Source organism: Lissotriton vulgaris, chromosome 8 (genome assembly GCF_964263255.1).
Source record: "Lissotriton vulgaris chromosome 8, aLisVul1.2, whole genome shotgun sequence".
Classification (NCBI taxonomy): domain Eukaryota; kingdom Metazoa; phylum Chordata; class Amphibia; order Caudata; family Salamandridae; genus Lissotriton; species Lissotriton vulgaris.
This window is the reverse complement of record NC_141696.1, coordinates 29,133,546-29,153,388: the sequence shown is the minus strand read 5'-3', so window position 1 is coordinate 29,153,388 and position 19,843 is coordinate 29,133,546. Positions and strand designations below refer to the sequence as shown.

The 19,843-nt window shown below is 45.3% G+C and overlaps 1 protein-coding gene across 1 annotated transcript in view; it reads left to right on the top strand.

Annotated features, from left to right (window-relative positions):
• The window catches only part of LOC147693292 (vomeronasal type-2 receptor 26-like), a 76,328-nt gene extending 57,643 nt beyond the window's left edge, over positions 1-18,685 (top strand). Inside the window, exon 4 of the mRNA XM_086935901.1 lies at positions 17,742-18,685. Coding sequence (XP_086792027.1) covers positions 17,742-18,685 — 944 coding nt within the window. The remainder of the gene's footprint in view (positions 1-17,741) is intronic.
• The last annotated feature ends 1,158 nt before the right edge of the window (positions 18,686-19,843 follow it).

The following is a 19,843-nucleotide window of genomic DNA, read 5'->3' as shown; positions in this document are numbered from 1 at the left end:
AATTATTAAAAGTGAGTTATTTAAAGGACTTTAATAATTTTTATTAAAAAATTAATGTTACATTATGTATTAAATTTAGAAAATGATTATTAAATAAAGTACGATTTAAATAAAATGTTTTATTCTCAGAAAATATTTTAGCATTAAATTAAATGTCATTATATTTTAACTACTTTGATAAATGTATTTATTATAATATTATTTCTAAGAAGTATTATGTTATGTCCATACGGTCAATCTAGCTGTAGTCATTTTTGAATTACAGTTTGTATATAGGAATGGGCTTACTTACTTTTGTGGGGGTGCACATCTCTCCTTGAACCCCTCTTACTTCCTTAAACCCTCGCATTTTGCATAAAGTTTTTCCCATTTTCCAACCATTCACCTGTATCCCTTACAAGTGTATTACTAAAATGTGTGCTGACTTGTTTGTAGACTCCCAATTCAGGTGGACATCTCTGCACAGAAAATGATAGGAGAGGTGGCGATGGAACCTCGACACACTGGGTTTAAAATAGCATTTTGCAGTATGCTAGCTGTGCAATTGTAATTCTACAAACATACTACAAAACACAGTTTGCGAATAGTCCTCTTAGACTGTAACTTAACATATCATGTATCTCTCCCTTTACCCCTATCTGCGTATATCGGCCACGACGTAACATCTGCGTAGGCTGTTATAGGCAGAATGGGGCATGGGGGGTCCACATCGCTGCTGCAACAACACTGCTTGGAATGAAGGTTTATGGTCTGATTTCTGCTGCTTAGATGTTGCCTTCACTAAAGAAGTCACTGATGATTTGGGGCACTTACCAGTTCTGCCTATTTGTTTTCCGTCCAATAAATAATGTGATAAGATCTCGAATAAAAAAGACTATTGAAAGATGTAGACGTGTCTTTGTATTACACTTCTAATATATACCATCTTAGCAGAAGCGATCTAAATTATTGTTAAATGTCAATAATACTGCCCTTGGACAGATTGTATTCTTTTTTTTTTCTTATTTATATTTTATTGGAGAGAACATACACAATGTAGACATACATGGCAAGGAAGAAAGACAGTAACATAATTTATACAGTGTACATAGTCACTTATCGTAATAGCCTCATAGTTAGTCAGGGGATTTCATTAGGGGAGAAAATTAGCAGTGCGTGCATCGGAATGTCTGGACTGATAAACATGAAAAAAATGGCGAGAATACTGAGCATAATGAGAGGCATATCTGTTCAATTCTGTAGTCTCAGATCCATCAAGAACTCAATATGGAGGAGGTTGCCTGATCAATCAGAAGTCTGATCCTCGTGTGGTGCTGGAATGGCGGGTGGTGATACAGTGGAGTTTGGAGGAGCCTCACGGGCACAAAGCCAGTTCGTGACAGGTTCCCAGATGTCTTTTTGTCTGGATGCCGTCGGCATGAGGTCCCAGTAAAGTGGCAGTTGCTCTTGACAATAAGCTATGTCGTGCAGCCAGTACTTAATGTCGGGGCTACGAGTGGCTTCCCAATGGATAGCGAGCCTGCGTCTGCGAAGGACAAACATCATTGCCGTTAAGCGACGGTATTCGAGATATGTCTGTGCTACGTCACCCAACAGCAGCACCCGGGGGGGTGTGGGCAATGGGCTGGCCTGTAAATGTGCGGCTGGTTTCAGATACCTTCGTCCAATATTCAGAGATTGTGGGGCACTCCCAGGCCACTTGAAGGAAGGCGTCACCCTCCCGTCTACATTTCCAACAATGTGAGGTGTCTCTAAGTGTTATTTTGAATAGTTGTAGAGGCGTCCTATAAAGTGTGTGAAGAAACTTATAGTTTGGAGATAGATATTTTGTCTGAGAGCAGCAATGGGCCCACTGCTCGTCTGTAGGGATGCCTCCCAGGTTTAGACGCCATTGCGTAAGCGCACCAGGGTCCGCATATGGTGTGCACGTTTGTGTGATAGTCTACAGTCAAGTGACAAGTCTGCATGGCGATGGTGTACTTTATAGATTATGTAGGGAGTGCGGGGTTGCAGGGGGGTTGGGTAAGTAGGATGTGTGGAGTGGTGTGGCTCACTGGTTAGAGGCGGCAGACCCGGGAGCAGAGGACGGCCCGGGACCAGGGTTCAATTCCTGACGCGGCAGGGTTGTGGACCAGGGTCAGCGGACTCGATACTTCTCACCTCGGTGCCTACTCTAACCAGGGATCACACTCGGAAACTCTGGGCATTAGCTTGCCTCATCTCTACAACGGCGCCTCACAGACGCAGGGGATGCCTGTTTTCACCTTGGAGATACCTAGTAGGGACCATCTCACAGGGAAAGCCAGGACGGGTTCCCCAGCGGTCTATTCGCGCCAGGATACTCCGGTAGTAATTGAGCGCGGTATAAAACAGCATATAACATAACATAACATAACGTAGTGCCTTATAGGTCGTCTTTGATTGGTGGAAAAGGAGCTTCTCTTGTAATGGGGCTGCCTCCCCCTCCCGCTTGGCTGGATTAGGCAAAAAGATGCCATTCGGGTAGGGATCATCCATAGTGGTGATTCCCATGCGTTTTGCCCTACTTACTGCACCCCCATCACGGAGGAAAGGTAAATGGGGATGTCTCCCCAGCGGCACCGATGTGGCATATAGCAAGCCCAGCGAACCACCTCCACAGTATTGATTTCATTCGGGGTAAGTCCAGTAATGACAAAATTGAGCCTCGGCACTTAGAGCATATAGTTCAAAGTCCAGGGCTCCAAGGCCCCCTCTGCTTATCAGGCGAGTAACGACCTCCTTGGTTGTTTGCCAGCCCAAACCAGTGATATGGCTGCAGAACGCATCACAATGTGGGATCACACTGCTTCACCTCCAAGCGGGTCGCCCCTGAGCATTGTGGTCAATGCAGTTCACCAAGAGACTTTGCAAGTACCCACACTTGGCGAACTGCATTGACTTTGATGCCTAGGGGCGAACCTGCTGGGATGTGAAGCATTGTGATCCCACATTTTTTTCTTGTTTAAAAGACTCCCTCGAGCCATTTGAGCTGAGGAGCCCGTGGAGAGGCACCTGTGCGCCTCGAGAGTTACTGAGAATATTTTGGCAGCCTGCTCAGCAACCCCTTACAATTGAATTGCCCAATCTCTACTGATGACGGATAATAATCCAGAAACAAGTGTTTAGAGATGGCCAGCACCAATCTGCACCTACCTGGTGAAACACTCGAGAGACTTTGCAAGTACACACACTTGGCGAACTGCATTGACCATGATGCCTAGCGGCGAACCTGATGAGAGGTGAAGTAGTGTGATCCCACATTTGTTTCCTGTTTAAAGGTTTCCCTCAAGCCATTTGAAGAAACGAGCTCGTGGAGAGGCACCTGCATCCCTTGAGAGTTACTGAGAACCTAGAAAATTTTGGTAGCCTGCTCAGCAACCCCTTACAATTGATTAGCCTAATCTCTACTGATGACTGACAAAAATCCAGCAACACATGTTTAGAGAAGGCCAGAACCAACATGTACCTACCTGCTGAAACACTTGAGAGACTTTGCAAGTACACCCAGTTAGCGAACTATATTGACCATGATGCCTAGGGGCAAACCTGCTGGGAGATGAAGCAGTGTGATCCCGTATTTGTTTCCTGTTTAAAAGGCTCCCTCGAGCCATTTGAGCTGACAAGCTCGTCGAGAGGCACCTGGTTGTCTTGAGAGTTGTCGAGAACCGAGAATATTTTGGAAGCCTGCTCAGCAGCCCCTTATATTTGAATTGCCTTATCTCTACTGATGACGGATAATATTCCAGAAACACGTGTTTAGAGATGGCCAGCACCAATCTGCACCTACCTGGTGAAACACTCGAGAGACTTTGCAAGTACACACACTTGGCGAACTGCATTGACCATGATGCTTAGGGGCGAACCTGCTGGGAGGTGAAGCAGTGTGATTCCACATTTGTTTCCTATTCTCATCAAGTGTATCTGTGCCCATTTCAGCACTCAGCTGACCTTTTGAAGAGTGTTTGGGACAAATATGCTTGACAAATTTGAGGGCTGACTTCGCATCAGTGAAGAAATAGGCTTGGCATTCGTGGGTAATTTTCAGTTGAGCAGGGTAAAGCATGGCATATGGTATGGAAGAGTTCTGCAGCATGTGTTTAGTTAATTGAAATTCCCTACACACCGCCTGCACCATGGGGGTATAGTGGGGGAAGAACAACAGTGTTTTTCCATAATGGACGATTGGACTTTTGGCCCGCACCTCTTTCAATATGGCATCTTTGTCAGCGTAATTGCGCAATCGGGCTATGATCAGACGCGTTGGTGCCCCTGGGATCAGCCTTGAGCCCAGCGAACGGTGGGCCATCTCCACAATCATGACCTTGGATAATACAGCGCCAAAGAGTTCTTGTAGCAAGTCTGTGATGAAGGCTTCCATTTTCTGAATAGCTGTGGGTTCCGGCAGGCCCGCTATGCGGAGGTTGTTCTGGCGGGAACGCACCTCCAAATCCTCATTCTTAGCTGTTATCATTTCAAGGACTTTTTCCATGCTCGAAACCTGCGGAGTTGGAATCTTGTGTATCGGATAGCCTATTTTCAAGCGTATCTTATCGAGTTTAGGCATTTTAACTTTTTTCTTAACGGCATTTAATCCAGATGTTAGGGCGTCTATTTTACCATCTATTGTTTTAAGACCTGATCGGACATCGAGTAAAATAGAACGCATGTCCTCCTCCAGGGCATCAGATACATCTGCACTCATACCGGCAGCGCTCTGCTCTACAGCCGAGTCCATATTGCGCGTCTGGCGTTTGCTCTCAAAGGGGATCTTGGGCTGTCTGTCTTGCCAATATTAGCATACAGACCACCGTTTTGGATGCTGGGCCGTGAAGTTAATAACCCCCAACCACGGTGGGATAAATTTGTGAATACAGTCAACGGGCCGCAGGAACCTCCACGAAGTCAGTATGCGTCAGCTGGTAAAACTCAAGCCCTGTAGATAACACCCTTATGCCCTTTGCCACCTCAGTGGATGAGGAGCCAGGCACAGACAGAGTCCAGAATCTTTGTTAAACCATCACAACAACCATTAGCCAAGGTGGATGACCACAGTGCACTGAGCCAGGGGCACTAGGTCAGCAGAGGGGTCCCTCAGCTATAGCTGAGAAATAGATCAGGTCAACAGACCTAGTGATGACCAGGAGGAAGCATGTAGGGGCTCCCTCCCAAATCACGCAATCCTCCGCTCAGTCCACCCACTTGTGGGCAGACAAGCCCGGAGCCGCACTGGTAGGACACAACCCGCCACCCGACCCCCCCACCCCATACTTCTAGAGCCGGCTACTTGCTAGTGGCAAGCCCCCGTTCGCACCTCCGCCCGCGCATCCCAAACCATGCCTAGGCACCAAGTCCCCGCCGGGCTAATGTAGCCTGCATATTCTGGGCCTCAAGGCGCAGTATCAAAACAGGGCGAGCCAAGCTACACCAGCAGGCGCCTACCCCATCCAAAGGTGGCACACCGATCAGCAGGTAGGTACAGCATATCTAGCAGCTGGATCTTGGGCCGAGCCATTCAGCCTACATCGGGAGCCAATCCGCGTCCCAGATCAGTGCAGGCCAGCAACAGCGGTCTTCAGGTCTCACAGGAAACGCGGCCCAGCCGGGATCAGTCGGTTGCAGTAGGGCAGATGCAGGTCTTCTGCTAGCCACAGCAGCGGCCTCTCTGTCTCACCTCAGACCAGGCGGCAAGGCGGGCGGGCTACACTCTCGTCTGCGGATGCTTGGCAGCCATTTGCTCCCCACCTCAGCCGCCGCATCTTGCTGTCGAGCAGCTCTGTCTGCTCCCTGCCGATGTCTGAGAAACTTGCACACCAGGTGCAGTAGGTACAGCCGCAACTCCGCACCGTGGCTCAGCAAACTTTCCAGTGGTCTAACAATGGTATTTTCCAAACGTGCGTGCCGTACCTGCAGAGCCCCTTCAACAGGCAGCCGTACTGCAGTGCTACGTAGCCACGCCCCCTTAGATTGTATTCTGTTGTTTGAGCACTCTACAGACATCTCTCTCATCAAATGGAAACAACGGGGGGGCCGCCACCGCCACGAGTCAGCGGACCACATATCCCGGCAACCCTTGCTGCGCATATGCCGCCACCGTGTCAGAGAAGCGCCAGGACGCGCTAATAAGGAGCATCGAGTACCAGCTGGAGCGGGAGCTCTGCTGCAACTGTGCCAAGGGACACAGTCCTGTAAGGCCCTTTTGTTGCCGACTGTCATTTGCTGCTTACCGGGGGTTCTGGGGGGCCGCAACGAGTCAGCGGACCACATATCCGGGCAACCATCACGGCGTGCAGGCCGCCACCGCGTCAGAGAAGCACCAGGAGGCGCTCATAAGGAACATCGCTTTGCGGGACGCGCGCGGGCGGTGCTGGGCGAAGCCCGAGCCAAGGGCGGGCCCGTCCATGCCCGTCGTAGCCAGGAGTAGGCAGGGCAGGGCCACCCCCCTTCAATTCGGACTTTCAGCACTCTCAAGGCTTTTGGCCACCATAAGTGTGGCAGGGTATGCTCAGACGTGAGTCCCTTGCTCACTTTGCCTCTGGATTCAAGCAAGCCGGGCTGAAGATGGCTGGAATGCCAGAAACCGGTCCTCGGAAGCTTGTTTCCGGTCCAGGGAAGACATGGCTTGGCAGTTCAGGCTGGACTGTTCCCATGAGGCACAGGGTCAGACTGATTTGCATATAGCCATGTCTGAACTGGGGTGGCAGAGTGGGATAAAGAACGGTGATGGATTAAAACCAGATCTTTTGACTGGGTGTGAGTGTTTGATTCATTCAGATGCTTCGTCCATCACCACCCCCTTTTGTACCGCTTTTGGCCACCATAAGTGTGGCAGGGTATGCTCAGACGTGAGTCCCTTGCTCACTTTGCCACTGGATTCAAGCAAGCCGGGCTGAAGACGGCTGGAATGCCAGAAACCGGTCCTCAGAAGCTTGTTTCCAGTCCAGGGAAGACATGGCTTGGCAGTTCGGGCTGGACTGTTCCCATGAGGCACAGGGTCAGGCTGATTTGCATATAGCCATGTCTGAACTGGGGTGGCAGAGTGGGCTAAAGAACGGTGATGGATTAAACCCAGATCTTTTGACTGGGTGTGAGTGTTTGATTCATTCAGATGCTCCGTCCATCACCACCCCCTTTTGTACCGCTTTTGGCCACCATAAGTGTGGCAGGGTATGCTCAGACGTGAGTCCCTTGCTCACTTTGCCACTGGATTCAAGCAAGCCGGGCTGAAGACGGCTGGAATGCCAGAAACCGGTCCTCGGAAGCTTGTTTCCGGTCCAGGGAAGACATGGCTTGGCAGTTCGGGCTGGACTGTTCCCATGAGGCACAGGGTCAGACTGATTTGCATATAGCCATGTCTGAACTGGGGTGGCAGAGTGGGCTAAAGAACGGTGATGGATTAAACCCAGATCTTTTGACTGGGTGTGAGTGTTTGATTCATTCAGATGCTCCGTCCATCACCACCCCCTTTTGTACCGCTTTTGGCCACCATAAGTGTGGCAGGGTATGCTCAGACATGAGTCCCTTGCTCACTTTGCCACTGGATTCAAGCAAGCCGGGCTGAAGACGGCTGGAATGCCAGAAACCGGTCCTCGGAAGCTTGTTTCTGGTCCAGGGAAGACATGGCTTGGCAGTTCGGGCTCGACTGTTCCCATGAGGCACAGGGTCAGACTGATTTGCATATAGCCATGTCTGAACTGGGGTGGCAGAGTGGGCTAAAGAACGGTGATGGATTAAACCCAGATCTTTTGACTGGGTGTGAGTGTTTGATTCATTCAGATGCTCCGTCCATCACCACCCCCTTTTGTACCGCTTTTGGCCACCATAAGTGTGGCAGGGTATGCTCAGACGTGAGTCCCTTGCTCACTTTGCCATTGGATTCAAGCAAGCCGGGCTGAAGACGGCTGGAATGCCAGAAACCGGTCCTTGGAAGCTTGTTTCCGGTCCAGGGAAGACATGGCTTGGCTGTTCGGGCTGGACTGTTCCCATGAGGCACAGGGTCAGACTGATTTGCATATAGACATGTCTGAACTGGGGTGGCAGAGTGGGCTAAAGAACGGTGATGGATTAAACCCAGACTTCAATTGATACTCATTTAGTAATTTATTGATATTGATTGGTTTATCTGTTTTTTTTTAATGGCCACAAAACGGAAAGTTACCAGGCCGAAGGTGGGGGGTGGTGTGTTAGGCACGTTAGATGCATTCCTATCAAGGGCTGAATCTGTTTTTCAGAATGAAATTCAGATAACAGAGAAAAGACACGCTTTAGGGTCATATGTGTGTCCAAAAAATTAATCCCTGGGGCTATTAGAACAGCTAAATCCCCAGAAGTTGTCCCGCAAAGTACCCTGATCCCGAGTACAGAGGCAGCTGAAGCAGGCGCGGCATGCATGCCTGGTATGGCCCTAATTCCTGATTTAGGGACTCCAGAGGTGGTGAATTTGATTGTTGTGGACACCACCCATTCCCCTAGATTTAGTCCCTACGGGGTTAAGGTGGGTTTTCTGCAAGTGCTTGATCATGATACTCCCGCTGTTTCTGTGTTACCCCAGGCACCTTCTATGAATTCAATCTGGGTAGATAGAGGGGACCGAGTTACCAGATCTAAAAGACCTGCTAAAGCTAATGAAGGGGTGGAAAGTGTAATTAAATCGGGGCCTGGCACTAACATTGAGGGAGGAATTGCGGACCCACCCGCCAAGCGCACAAGGGATAGAGTTGTATTGAGATCCAAAGCGAATATTAAAGAAAAGTCTAAACAGCAAACCCTGGGAGCAAGAAGGAAGTCGTCCCTGAGACCCGACAATGGTGCTCCTTTTGCTGTGAATTCTGATATGTCATCATTGGTGGATCATGGAGGCAATCCTGACTACTGGAAACGCCTGGAGACCCTAATTACTGTACTTTTAGCACCCTTCTGGAATAAACTAGGGGAGATTGAGGACAAATGATCCCACCTCCAACAGATGACCAGGGCACATAGTAATGTTGTAGGGGGATTTCGGGTTCAGTGGTCCCCGGTCGGCCAAATACTAGTGGCCTTGCTGAAACTCAAAATAAGGACATGGTCTATGGGGTGGTGGGAAGCGGTGCGGACGATATGCGCACAGACAGTCTGTGTGTTTGCTGCATGTCTTGCCAGCTCTAGGGGGCCAACCCACAACTGTGTTCAGGTTTCTTAGGGATGGGCGGGCAGGCAAATGTGGCTCGATTAGGTGCTCAGATCTTGCCCACGCCAGATGTTCCACAAAGGGCATTATCAGCTGAACCAGCCCAACATAGAGACGGTTCTAGACCCCTACATCATGTGAGTACCAAGCCAGCATTTGATATTCTAAATCTGCCACCAGCGGCTTGTCCCCTTGTTGTGGCCCTGGCTGGCGTCCCCTCGCTAAGACCTGACCAAACTGAATCTTGGACCCAATGGAGTAACAAAACTGTTGACTGGCTACCTAGACATAAAGGCTTTAGGGTAGTCATGACTAACAATATCATAATGGTGCATAGAGTCGCGTGGGGGGGGCAGTCCACAAAGAATATAGAGGGGGACTGTGTGGTTGGCAACTTTCGAAGTCCAGTAGTTGCCCAGATGATCCTAAAGACCAGGATCATTGGCCATTATCTGCCACATCTATTTGGGCACTTCCACTTGTATTTTTGTATAAAAACCCAGTGAGAACCCAGAGGGAGAGAGTTTTACTCACGCCGCTTATGAACATGCTTGAGCCTTTGTCCGGTTTAGACACCTAAGACTGACTGAATACCTCCAGTACAGCCACAGTGCACACATTAAATTCAGGGGAAAGGGCTGATGAAGTAACATCAATCCCTGTCCCTAGTCTTTCAACAGTAATTACCCCCTCGACTGTTGAGTCTTGTTCCACCCTGCTTGGCTCCCTTAACCCTAACATCAACTTCACTTGGTGTTCACCCAGGGGAGCTTTTTTAAAGGTTTTATCATGGAACATAGCAGGGCTTAGGACCAAAAGGGGAGACAGTAATTGGGTGCAGTATCTTGCTAGTTTCCATATTATAGCCCTACAGGAAACATGGGATTCCAAGCAATAGTGGGGCATATTACCAACAACTAGCAATAATTATCGCTATGTTGGCTTAGCGGCAATATTTTTATCGCTGAGCTGCGGCGATTTTTATCGCTTAGGAGCCTTGCTATTATCAAGGTATATTCCTAAGCGATAAAAATCGGCCGAAATGCATGAATATCGCTGAAAAGTCAGCGATATTCATGCATTACCGAGCTAATGCGCTTAGCCATGTTATCCACCTACCACTGGATAACATGGCTAAGAACTGCTCAGGGGCAGGTGTTAGCTTTCGGAGATATTCGCTCTTAGCGCGAATATCTCCAAAAGTTGGTAATAGGAGATAGCGATGTTAGCGACTGTTTCCAGTCGCTAACATCTTGGCACGCCCACTTTGCATGTCATTAGTGATAAATTTCACTGACATGCAAAGCGGGGCCCAAGATGGTCGCTATCTCCTACTAGCTGTCGCTAACTGGTGTTAGTGACACTTTCTCCGCTTTCTTGGCTTTTAAAGCCAAAAAAGCGGAGATAAACCCCCTTGATAATATGCCCCAGTATTTCTTGGACGGGTTCTCAATGTTTTGTAAACATGCCATATCGTCTTCTATGGAGAGAGCTAGTGGGGGGCTATTGCTGATATTTAATCTTAAATTATCATACAAAGCTGAGCAAATAGACACATGCTCTCCCAACATCTTGGCAGTAAAATTAACAGGGAAAAATGTACCGACCCTATTAGTGGTTAATTCTTTTACTAGAAGTGATGATTAAGAGCATTTAAGATCTTTAACCACCCTTTTGTCTGATTACGAAACAAAGGTTCATATGTAATATTATATATTAGTCCTGGGAGATTTTAATACCCATCTTTGTCCCACTAATTGTTTATCAAAATTAGATGAGGAGTATGGCCCGTCGGATCTAACGCATTTTTGAACATACTCTTGCTGGGATCTTTCTAGAGAGTCTCTTATCAACCAATAACTTGATCTGCCCAACTCAGCCGGACACCTCATCCCCTATACCTACATATATTGGACGGGGCCGCCAGAGCACCGTTGATTTTATTCTAGTCTCTTTTTCTATGACGGACATGGTAGGCACACTTGGTGTAACATATAATTGCCTAAGCGATCATAACTCACCCACATTAACTATTAAGATTTTTGTTACTGATAAAGCTAGGCCCATGACCCACATAACTAACTCTAACATTGCCCCAAAAGATCAATCCCGGAGGCTAAGATGGGAATCAAACCCCCTGACAGTTTTATTGAAAATTTAATTATTGACTGAGCAGAGGATTTTGGTATCTGTATGAGGGAGGATTCTAATCCATCATTAGTGCTAGGTGCGGTTGATCACATTACAAGGCAAGTAGCGGCTAACCTAACGGTGCCCTGTAAATCTAGGCCTCCAAGACCTAAAAAATGGTTTGACGATACCTGTTCGAGTGCCCATAAAGCACTCTTGGAGGAGCTCAAGGGGAAACCAAGATCCGTTGACAGGATTAAGCACGCCAGGAGGGCCTACAAAGTTGCAATAAATGGTAGGAAGAAACAACTAAGAGATATGGCCTGGGATGAGCTCAGTCAAGCTAGTGTGCTGACAAACAGCACAAGATTTTGGAGCGTGGTTAATAGTCCCATATTTGATGAACCATCTAATGCCGTTGTAGACTGTCTCATCCCCCCTGAGAAGTGGATCCAACATTTTGGGAGGGTTTATAGTGTTATGAGTCATGGTTTGTTGCTATGGTCAGTTGGCAGCGGTTGCGCTCCGAATCCTCTGTCTTTTACCATGGATGAAGTTACAGAGGCGATTGTGTTAACATCAAGGGGAAATGCCCTGGGACCTGACGGTGTCCCGGCTGATCTTTATAGAGCAGATCCTATTTTATGGGCAAAAATCTTAACTCGTGTTTTTAATGCAGCCTCCCAAGTCGGCTTTCCCCTGTCATGGGCCAAAGCGGTGATAATTCCAATTTTTAAAAGTGAGCCAGAGATGATCCGGCATGTTATAGGCCTAGTTCACTCTTGGACTCCGCGGCCAAAATTATGGGGAAAGTCGTCCTAGCCCGTCTAACGGATTGGTTAGATCAAAACAGCATTATCTCAGATCTCCAATATGGTTTTAGGCAGGCAAAGGTACTTTGGGTCAATGTCTTAATCTTCATTTAATAATCGGAAAGTACACGGTCGCAAAGCAAGGGGATCCCCATTTGGCTTTATGGATCTATCCTCAGCTTTTGACCTTGTCAATCGATCCAAATTGTGGGCGACCCTGCATAGCATTGGTTTAGATGCAGATGTGATTTCCTTCTTGTCGGCCATTCATCAGAACTCCACAGCCGCAGTGCGCTACAATCAAGATGGTAGCCTCACAGATTCCTGGGCCGTCAAAAGAGGGGTGAGACAGGGGTGCATTTTAGCACCCCTGTTGTTTACACTCTATATCAATAAACTAGGGGCGGCCTTGATTTCCAGCTGTAAAGACATCCCAAGAGCGGGTACAAAAATGATCCCTGCATTGCTCTATGCGGACAAAGCGGTTTTGGTGGCTAGGACTTCAAGAGGGCAGCAACTTCTTTTCGATTGTTTTATTGATTTTTTGGACTCTCTGGATTTGGTCACAAATTTTAAAAAAGTCACACTCTATGTCGATTGGCTCTGGTAGAGCAAGGAAGGCTAAATTCTATTGTAAGAATAGGGAATTAACTAAGATCCCCGCCTTCCCATACCTGGGGGTTCTTTTTGACCATAGGCGCACATGGTTAACGCAACGCCTAAATAAAAGAAACACACTAGCTAGAGCATCAGGGGCTATTGTAGAATAAAAAAAAAAAATTATAACTCCAAGTGTATCCCTATAGTGACCTATGGGAGTGAAATATGGGGATACATAGAGACTGGTGCAATTCAGGTCATGGAAACCACCTTCTTCCGTAGACTGCTGTCGGTCCAGCCTCTACCCCTGTTTTTAATCTGCATGAGGATCTAGGAGCTGGTTTTATTTTAGACCAGATTGTGGTTGCCCCTCTACTGTGCTGGTTGAGAATTTGGGCCCAACCATCCCCTAACCTAAACCAGTTGATCATCCGAGACTGCACCTCGTTAGACAAGTGACTAAATATACCTTGGATACGTTACATTAAGTCTCGGATGTATTCTCTTGGCTGTCCTGACCTTTTTTTGACCCCCAGAGCTCTGGGTTAGTCAGTCATCAGAGACTTGAAACAGCAGTTTTTGGATGGATCAATGTTGATTATGGAGGAAAGGGAATTAGTAAAACCTACAGTGAGAAGTTCTGTCACGTTGAGCTTAGGTAGACAGTTGCAACCGTATTTATCTTATATAAATAAACTTTTCCATGTATTTGCTTTAACTAGATTTAAGCATAATATAGTTCCTTGGCTACTGGCATTCAATAGAGGGTTTTTTAAAGAAGGGTCGTTAAGTCCCTGTCCTTGTGACAACTTCTCTGAACAGAATATTCTCCACGTTATATTTTTCTGTGATTTTTATGTATCATTATGTAGGAAATGTATTATCCCCCTCCTAAAAGGCCAACATTTTGAACAAGGTAGGCCAGCGCTGGCGTACTTGCACATGATGGCATCACCTATGGTGTGTTTTGGGGTTGCAAGCTATAAATTAAGTGCAATCAGATGCAGGAACAGGCTCATGGAATTTTGTAGTGGACTGTGTTTTATATGGAGCTATTTACTTATCATTATGTATCTTTTAAAACTTTTTTTATGTAAATTGCAAATTCTTTATTAGGTCAAATTTATATTTATATATTTATTTAACTCCAGAGGAATTGTGTAGGACTGTCTAATATATATGGTTCATTCATTATATTGTCATGGCGTAAGAATTATGTATTAATGTAGTGTTTTGAATTATAATGCTCTGTGTCATGCACTTTGATGGTTTTAACATGTTATGTTATGTTATGTTATGTTAGATGTGCTTGTATAGCGCATGGCTGCCCCAGCCAAGGGGCGTCCCGGCGCTAGCTGCCTATGTCCAAGGGACAGCAAGATGGAATTGCAGGAAGTCCAGAGGTGATTATAACATAACTAGTTAAAAAGGTGGGTTTTTATAGCTTTGAGAAAGGATAAAAGGTCATTCATTGCGCGGATTTGGGCTGGAAGTCCATTCCAAAGTTTGGCGGCTAAGTATCCAAACGAGCGGCCGCCCATTCTGGATAACTTGATGCGGGGGATAATGACCAAGTTCTGACCTTCTGACAGAAGGGACCGCCTAGGGACGTAGGGTGAGAGCAGAGGACATAACATAGGTGGTGAGGAGAGTTTCAAAATTTTAAAAGCAAGACAGAGAGTTTTAAAATGAATCCTCTTTTCAACAGGTAGCCAGTGTAGGTTCCTGAGGGTGGAGGAGACCTATTTGTGCCGGGGTAGCCCTTTAAGAGCTCTTGCAGCGGCGTTTTGGACTCTTTGTAGTCTCATTTTCTCAGCTACGTTAGTTCCCAGCAGAAGTGAACTAGCGTAGTCCAGCCGTGATAAAATAGCCGACTGTACTATCACTTGGCGGGTTTAGTGGTCGAAGAATTTTAGGATGGGCCGAAGGTTTCGAAGAATCCCGAAACATGTGGCGGCGACTATTTTTGTGTGGTGGGTAAAGTTCAGAGCAGAGTCCACCCAAACTCCTAGGTTTTTTACCACCTTCTTGGGGACAGGCGGTTGGTCTAAGGTTTCAGGCCACCAATTATTGCCCCAGACCGAAATGTCTTTGCTTAGAAGCAGAACCTCCGTTTTACCGGCGTTTAATTGGAGGTAGTTTGCTGACATCCAGCTGGTGATGTCACTGAGGGTTTGCCTAAAGTTCATGGCACTCAGGCCATTATCGTCTTTTACAGCCACCACCAGCTGGGTGTCGTCAGCGTAGGACACCAATGTGAGTCCATGTTTCCTAGCTACCTCTGCCAGTGGGAGGACATATACATTGAACAGGGTCGGGCTAAGAGCCGACCCCTGAGGAACTCCTTGTTCAACGGGACATTCCTTCGAAATGAAGGGTGGGGTAGAGACCCTAAAGGACTTAACCGAATAAAGTTATATTTGATTTGATTTCCCTCAAAAGAGAGATTGTTTTTGGTGTGGGAAGGTATACCTTCCTGCTCAAAAACAATTCTCTTTGCAATGCAGTTCTCTTGCACCATGGTGCAAGGGTCCCTGCATTGGCGCTAGGTTGCCTGAAGTGGGCAAGCGCAAAGAAAGAGGAGAAATGCTCCATATCTCAGTAAATGTGAAGCATGTCTGCCCTTTTCCTTTCATGCAACACAGTGCAGCAACTTTGCTTGTTGCTCTGCTCTCTGTGAAAGCTTAGTAAATAAGCCTCTTGGTTCCATTATTGGGAAAACAAAGTGCTCCTGGTTGCTGAGCTGCAGCTCTGCTATGGATACCATGGTCAAGTGATGCAATATGAGTGGGCAGGGTGCACTGTGCAATTTTATCATTTTCAGAGTGGCAAACAGAAGGTGAGGAATACCACGTCCCCAACTCTGATAGAATAAAGAATAGAATAGATAGATAGATAGATAGATAGGTAGATAGATAGATAGATAGATAGATAGATAGATAGATAGATAGATAGATAGATAGATAGATCGATCGATAGATAGATAGATAGATAGATAGATAGATAGATAGATAGATAGATAGATAGATAGATAGATAGATAGATAGATAGATAGATAGATAGATAGATAGATAGATAGATAGATAGATAGATAGATAGATAGATAGATAGATAGATAGATAGATAGATAGATAGAATGAACAGTGATTTCACACAATGGAACACTGCAAATATGCATCACCTGGTCCCTAGCATGTAAATTTAAGGCTAACACAAAGACACAATAAAAGACACTGTTTTGGAATAATGTTGCCATTGGTATTAGGGAAAAAGCCAGGTCTGAGAGAATTGTAAACATTCATGACAGCTATCTAATTTATCAATTAGGTCTTCATTTTTTTGCTTACATACATCTTCATTTTCATATATTTTCCAAGAACCTTTTGACTTGCAATATTTGCTATGCATTCTCTTAGGTTGCTTTTCATTGTATTTGGTTTTTGCTTAACTGTGTTTCTGTTTCCTATACATACGTGTTTACTAATTGAGTGTGGTGGCTCTGCTCTTTACAAAGACACATTCTATGATCACTTTGTGATACACTTTCCAATTTAGCAAGACTGCTGACTTAGCCAATGGTTGCTTCTATAAATATTGTTGAAGGTGGACTATTCCAAAATGTATGTAATCCAAAATAGATACATTTGTTAAATTGTATTATTTCCACTATATTTTAGTCTTAAAAGACAAATTAGATAAGCACCTGAACCAAATTAGCTCCAACACTGTATTGAGGCATCTGTTAAACCCCTGATGATTGTGTAGCTGAAATGTCTCTTATGCTGGATGCATTTGACACTTCCTAATGGGAACAGCAACATTAGGATTCCTCCTTATTGTGTTAACAAATTTCAGTAAAAGTTTTGACAAAAAGCCTTAACATCATTCTATTGGGAGAACAATATAAAGGATATTTCTTTTTTGCCGGAAGTACTTAAAAACCTCCACCATTCCTGTTCTAATCCAACTTATTAGAATCTGGAAGCAACCACCACATACAGAAGAATTGTAGACCAGTACACTTGTGTTTGTAAGTGTGTGGTTCTACTTTATCCTTATGCAACTGAGCTCACAGAAGATATACATGGGGGTCGTGGAGGTGGTTTCTATCCTGTGCTCTAGGGCAGGGTTGCATATTCTTTCCTGTTATATTAAACTGTTCAGACTTGACAGGAGCAAAAAACATATTATAAAGACTACTACTGTACAAAAGACATTATTGTTTAAAGAAACATGAGGTGAAAATTTTAGAACTACATGTTACTAACACTATCATGGGTCACAGATCCTACCCCTTCAAGCAGGACTCCTTCACGCTTGCCAGTCATTCCCCAAAGTTTTCCACCCAGTAGAAAATGCTGAGAATAAAGTTGTTGTCAATAGGTTTTCATAATGACTGTGTTAATTTTCTGATGAAGACGAGCGATCGACACTACCAATGTAGAGGGAATTATATTCTCATCTCACCAGCAAAAAGTTAATTATATAAAGAGCAATGGTTTTAATTACCTAAGCTTTTATAGAGTGAGATATCCAAATCCAAGCTTGTAATTAAAGTTTACCATTCTGAATATACTGCATGTTTTCTTTCTACCTACACACTTTCACATGACTTGCCACCTTCACTTACCACTTGTTTGACCATATAAACGTGAGGGGTTCCATTTACCTGATCCCACCCCGATGAAGTCACTCGCTGTCAAATATTGTGCTAAATACACCTATTTCTAAACTTCTCTATTTGGGCAGACATCTAAAGAAACAACTTTCAAATCCAAATTGCCTGAGTCTGGATAAAAATTAAACCTGAATATTCCAAAGCATGTGCACATTAATGGGAGATTTCCTACTGACATCCTTGATATCAAATGTGTGTGAGTAAAACATTCAAAGAGCTTCCTATGTGAAACGTATTTCTAAAATAAATAACCATTGATAAAGCAATACAAAAGATAAATGTGTACTTCACTTCATAAAGGACTCTTATAACTTATAACCTTTTTTCTCTTCAGATACAGAAGAATGTATGAAATGTCCAGATGACCAATGGCCCAGTAGTAAACATGACCAGTGCATCCCTAAAGTGATAGAATTCCTTTCTTTTGATGAGCCCCTTGGACTTACACTCTCCTTCGCTGCTGCCTTCTTGGCTCTCACAGCTGCTTGCGTACTAGCAATCTTTCTTAAATACGGTTCCACTCCTATCGTCAAAGCCAACAACCGAAGGCTCAGTTACCTGCTCCTCCTCTTCTTGAAGCTCTGTTTCCTCTGTTCCTTCATATTCATCGGTCGACCCACAAAACTGTCCTGCATGCTGCGTCAAACTATCTTTGGTATTATTTTTTCCATCAGTGTCTCCATGGTCCTCGCAAAGACTATCCTTACTGTTATTGCCTTTAAAGCCAAACTCCCCAACAGCCCGGCGAGGAAGTTGTTGGGAGGAAAAACTCCAAGTTGTATAGTCTCTCTTTGCTCTCTGATACAAGTTGTTATTTGTGCTCTTTGGTTGGCGAAATCCCCTCCATTTCCAGAGCCTGACCTCTTGTCGTATAATGAAAAGATAATTGTCGAATGTAATGAAGGCAAACATTTTTTCTACTGGATGCTGGGATACATGGGCCTCCTAGCCACAGTCAGCTTTGTAGTGGCCTTTGTCTCAAGGGATCTCCCCGGAAGCTTCAACGAGGCCAAGCTGATCACCTTCAGTATGGTGGTGTTTGTCAGTGTGTGGATCTCCTTCATCCCAGCGTACCTGAGCACACAAGGGAAGTACATGGTGGCGGTGGAGGTGTTTGCCATCTTGTGCTCCAGTGCTGGACTGCTTGGCTGCATATTCTTTCCAAAGTGCTATATCATTCTGTTCAGGCCTGATATGAACAACAGGCATAATATTATTGGAAGAAAAAATGTTGGTACCATCAGAAAACATCAAGAGCACAAAAGAAGAAGGAGTTAGCTGGTGAAGGCATGGACAGAATAAGCCTAAACTATATGATAATAATAGAAATAAAAATAACATTAATGTAGCTGCAAGAGGGATTTTGACTACAGGACTACAGGTAAAGCAATCAATCAGTAGACTGGAATTCAGCAATGCAACAGTTCAGTGTACATTTTACAAGCTCATAAAAGGCACTAGGAGGATATCGATGAGTATGCATAACAGTATGTCGCACAAATGTATACCACAGAACATTTAGGGCCATATTCATAATGAAGTGATGGAGTGTGACTTTAGCCTTCTTGACTTAACGCTGCACTCTGACACTTCTGAAACGCAGAGCTGCACCATATTCAGTACAATACTGTGCAGCCCTGCATTTCACCCTGCACTAGTGTTTAATTTTAGCTTGCTAACGCGAATGCAGGCAATCTTGCCCCATTGTGGTGTTGCTTCCTGCACATAAACAATTTTAAATGGCTTTTTGTAACTTCTATGTGTGCTGCAGAATGCACCACACATAGGAGTTGCAACTAATTTTTTAAAAATGATTTTTAAGTGCCTGAAGGGAGATTTTCATGCACATAATCAATGGCGTTTGTCTTTTTCTATGTGTGCTGCACAACACAGCACACATAGAAACAGCAGAAACAAGGGAAAACAAATCATTGCTCCTCGTTTTACCATGGTATGACCAGATTTGTTTTTTTTACCTAATTCTGGCGCAGCCCCATCTTTCTGCCACCCTTGCAAATAGGGGAAACATCAAATTCAATTGCTGTTGCAATGGAATGGCCACCGCAACACCACTGCCCTCCACCTTTACCCTAAGTATAGAGTGAAACGGTGCCTTATTCTCAACGCAGCATTAAGTCATGTTAAGTGACTTAACACTGCCTTTTATATAAGGCGAAGGCCGTATCGCCACAGGATGTTCCTGTGGCAATAGGGGCTTGTAAATATGCCCCTTAGTTTTTAAGATTAATTTCAATACACACAGATACGCAAAGAACCAATCTTTCAACAAGAAAGATATCTAAACTGGGGTTGTGCAATGTTGGGATGCTGCATGAGTACTGAACTCACTTTGCAAAGATTGTCAAATAAAAAAGAACTGGGATAATGACAGGCTCCTGCCAGCAGTAGAAAAAGTCCCCACTTCCAGGGGGATCC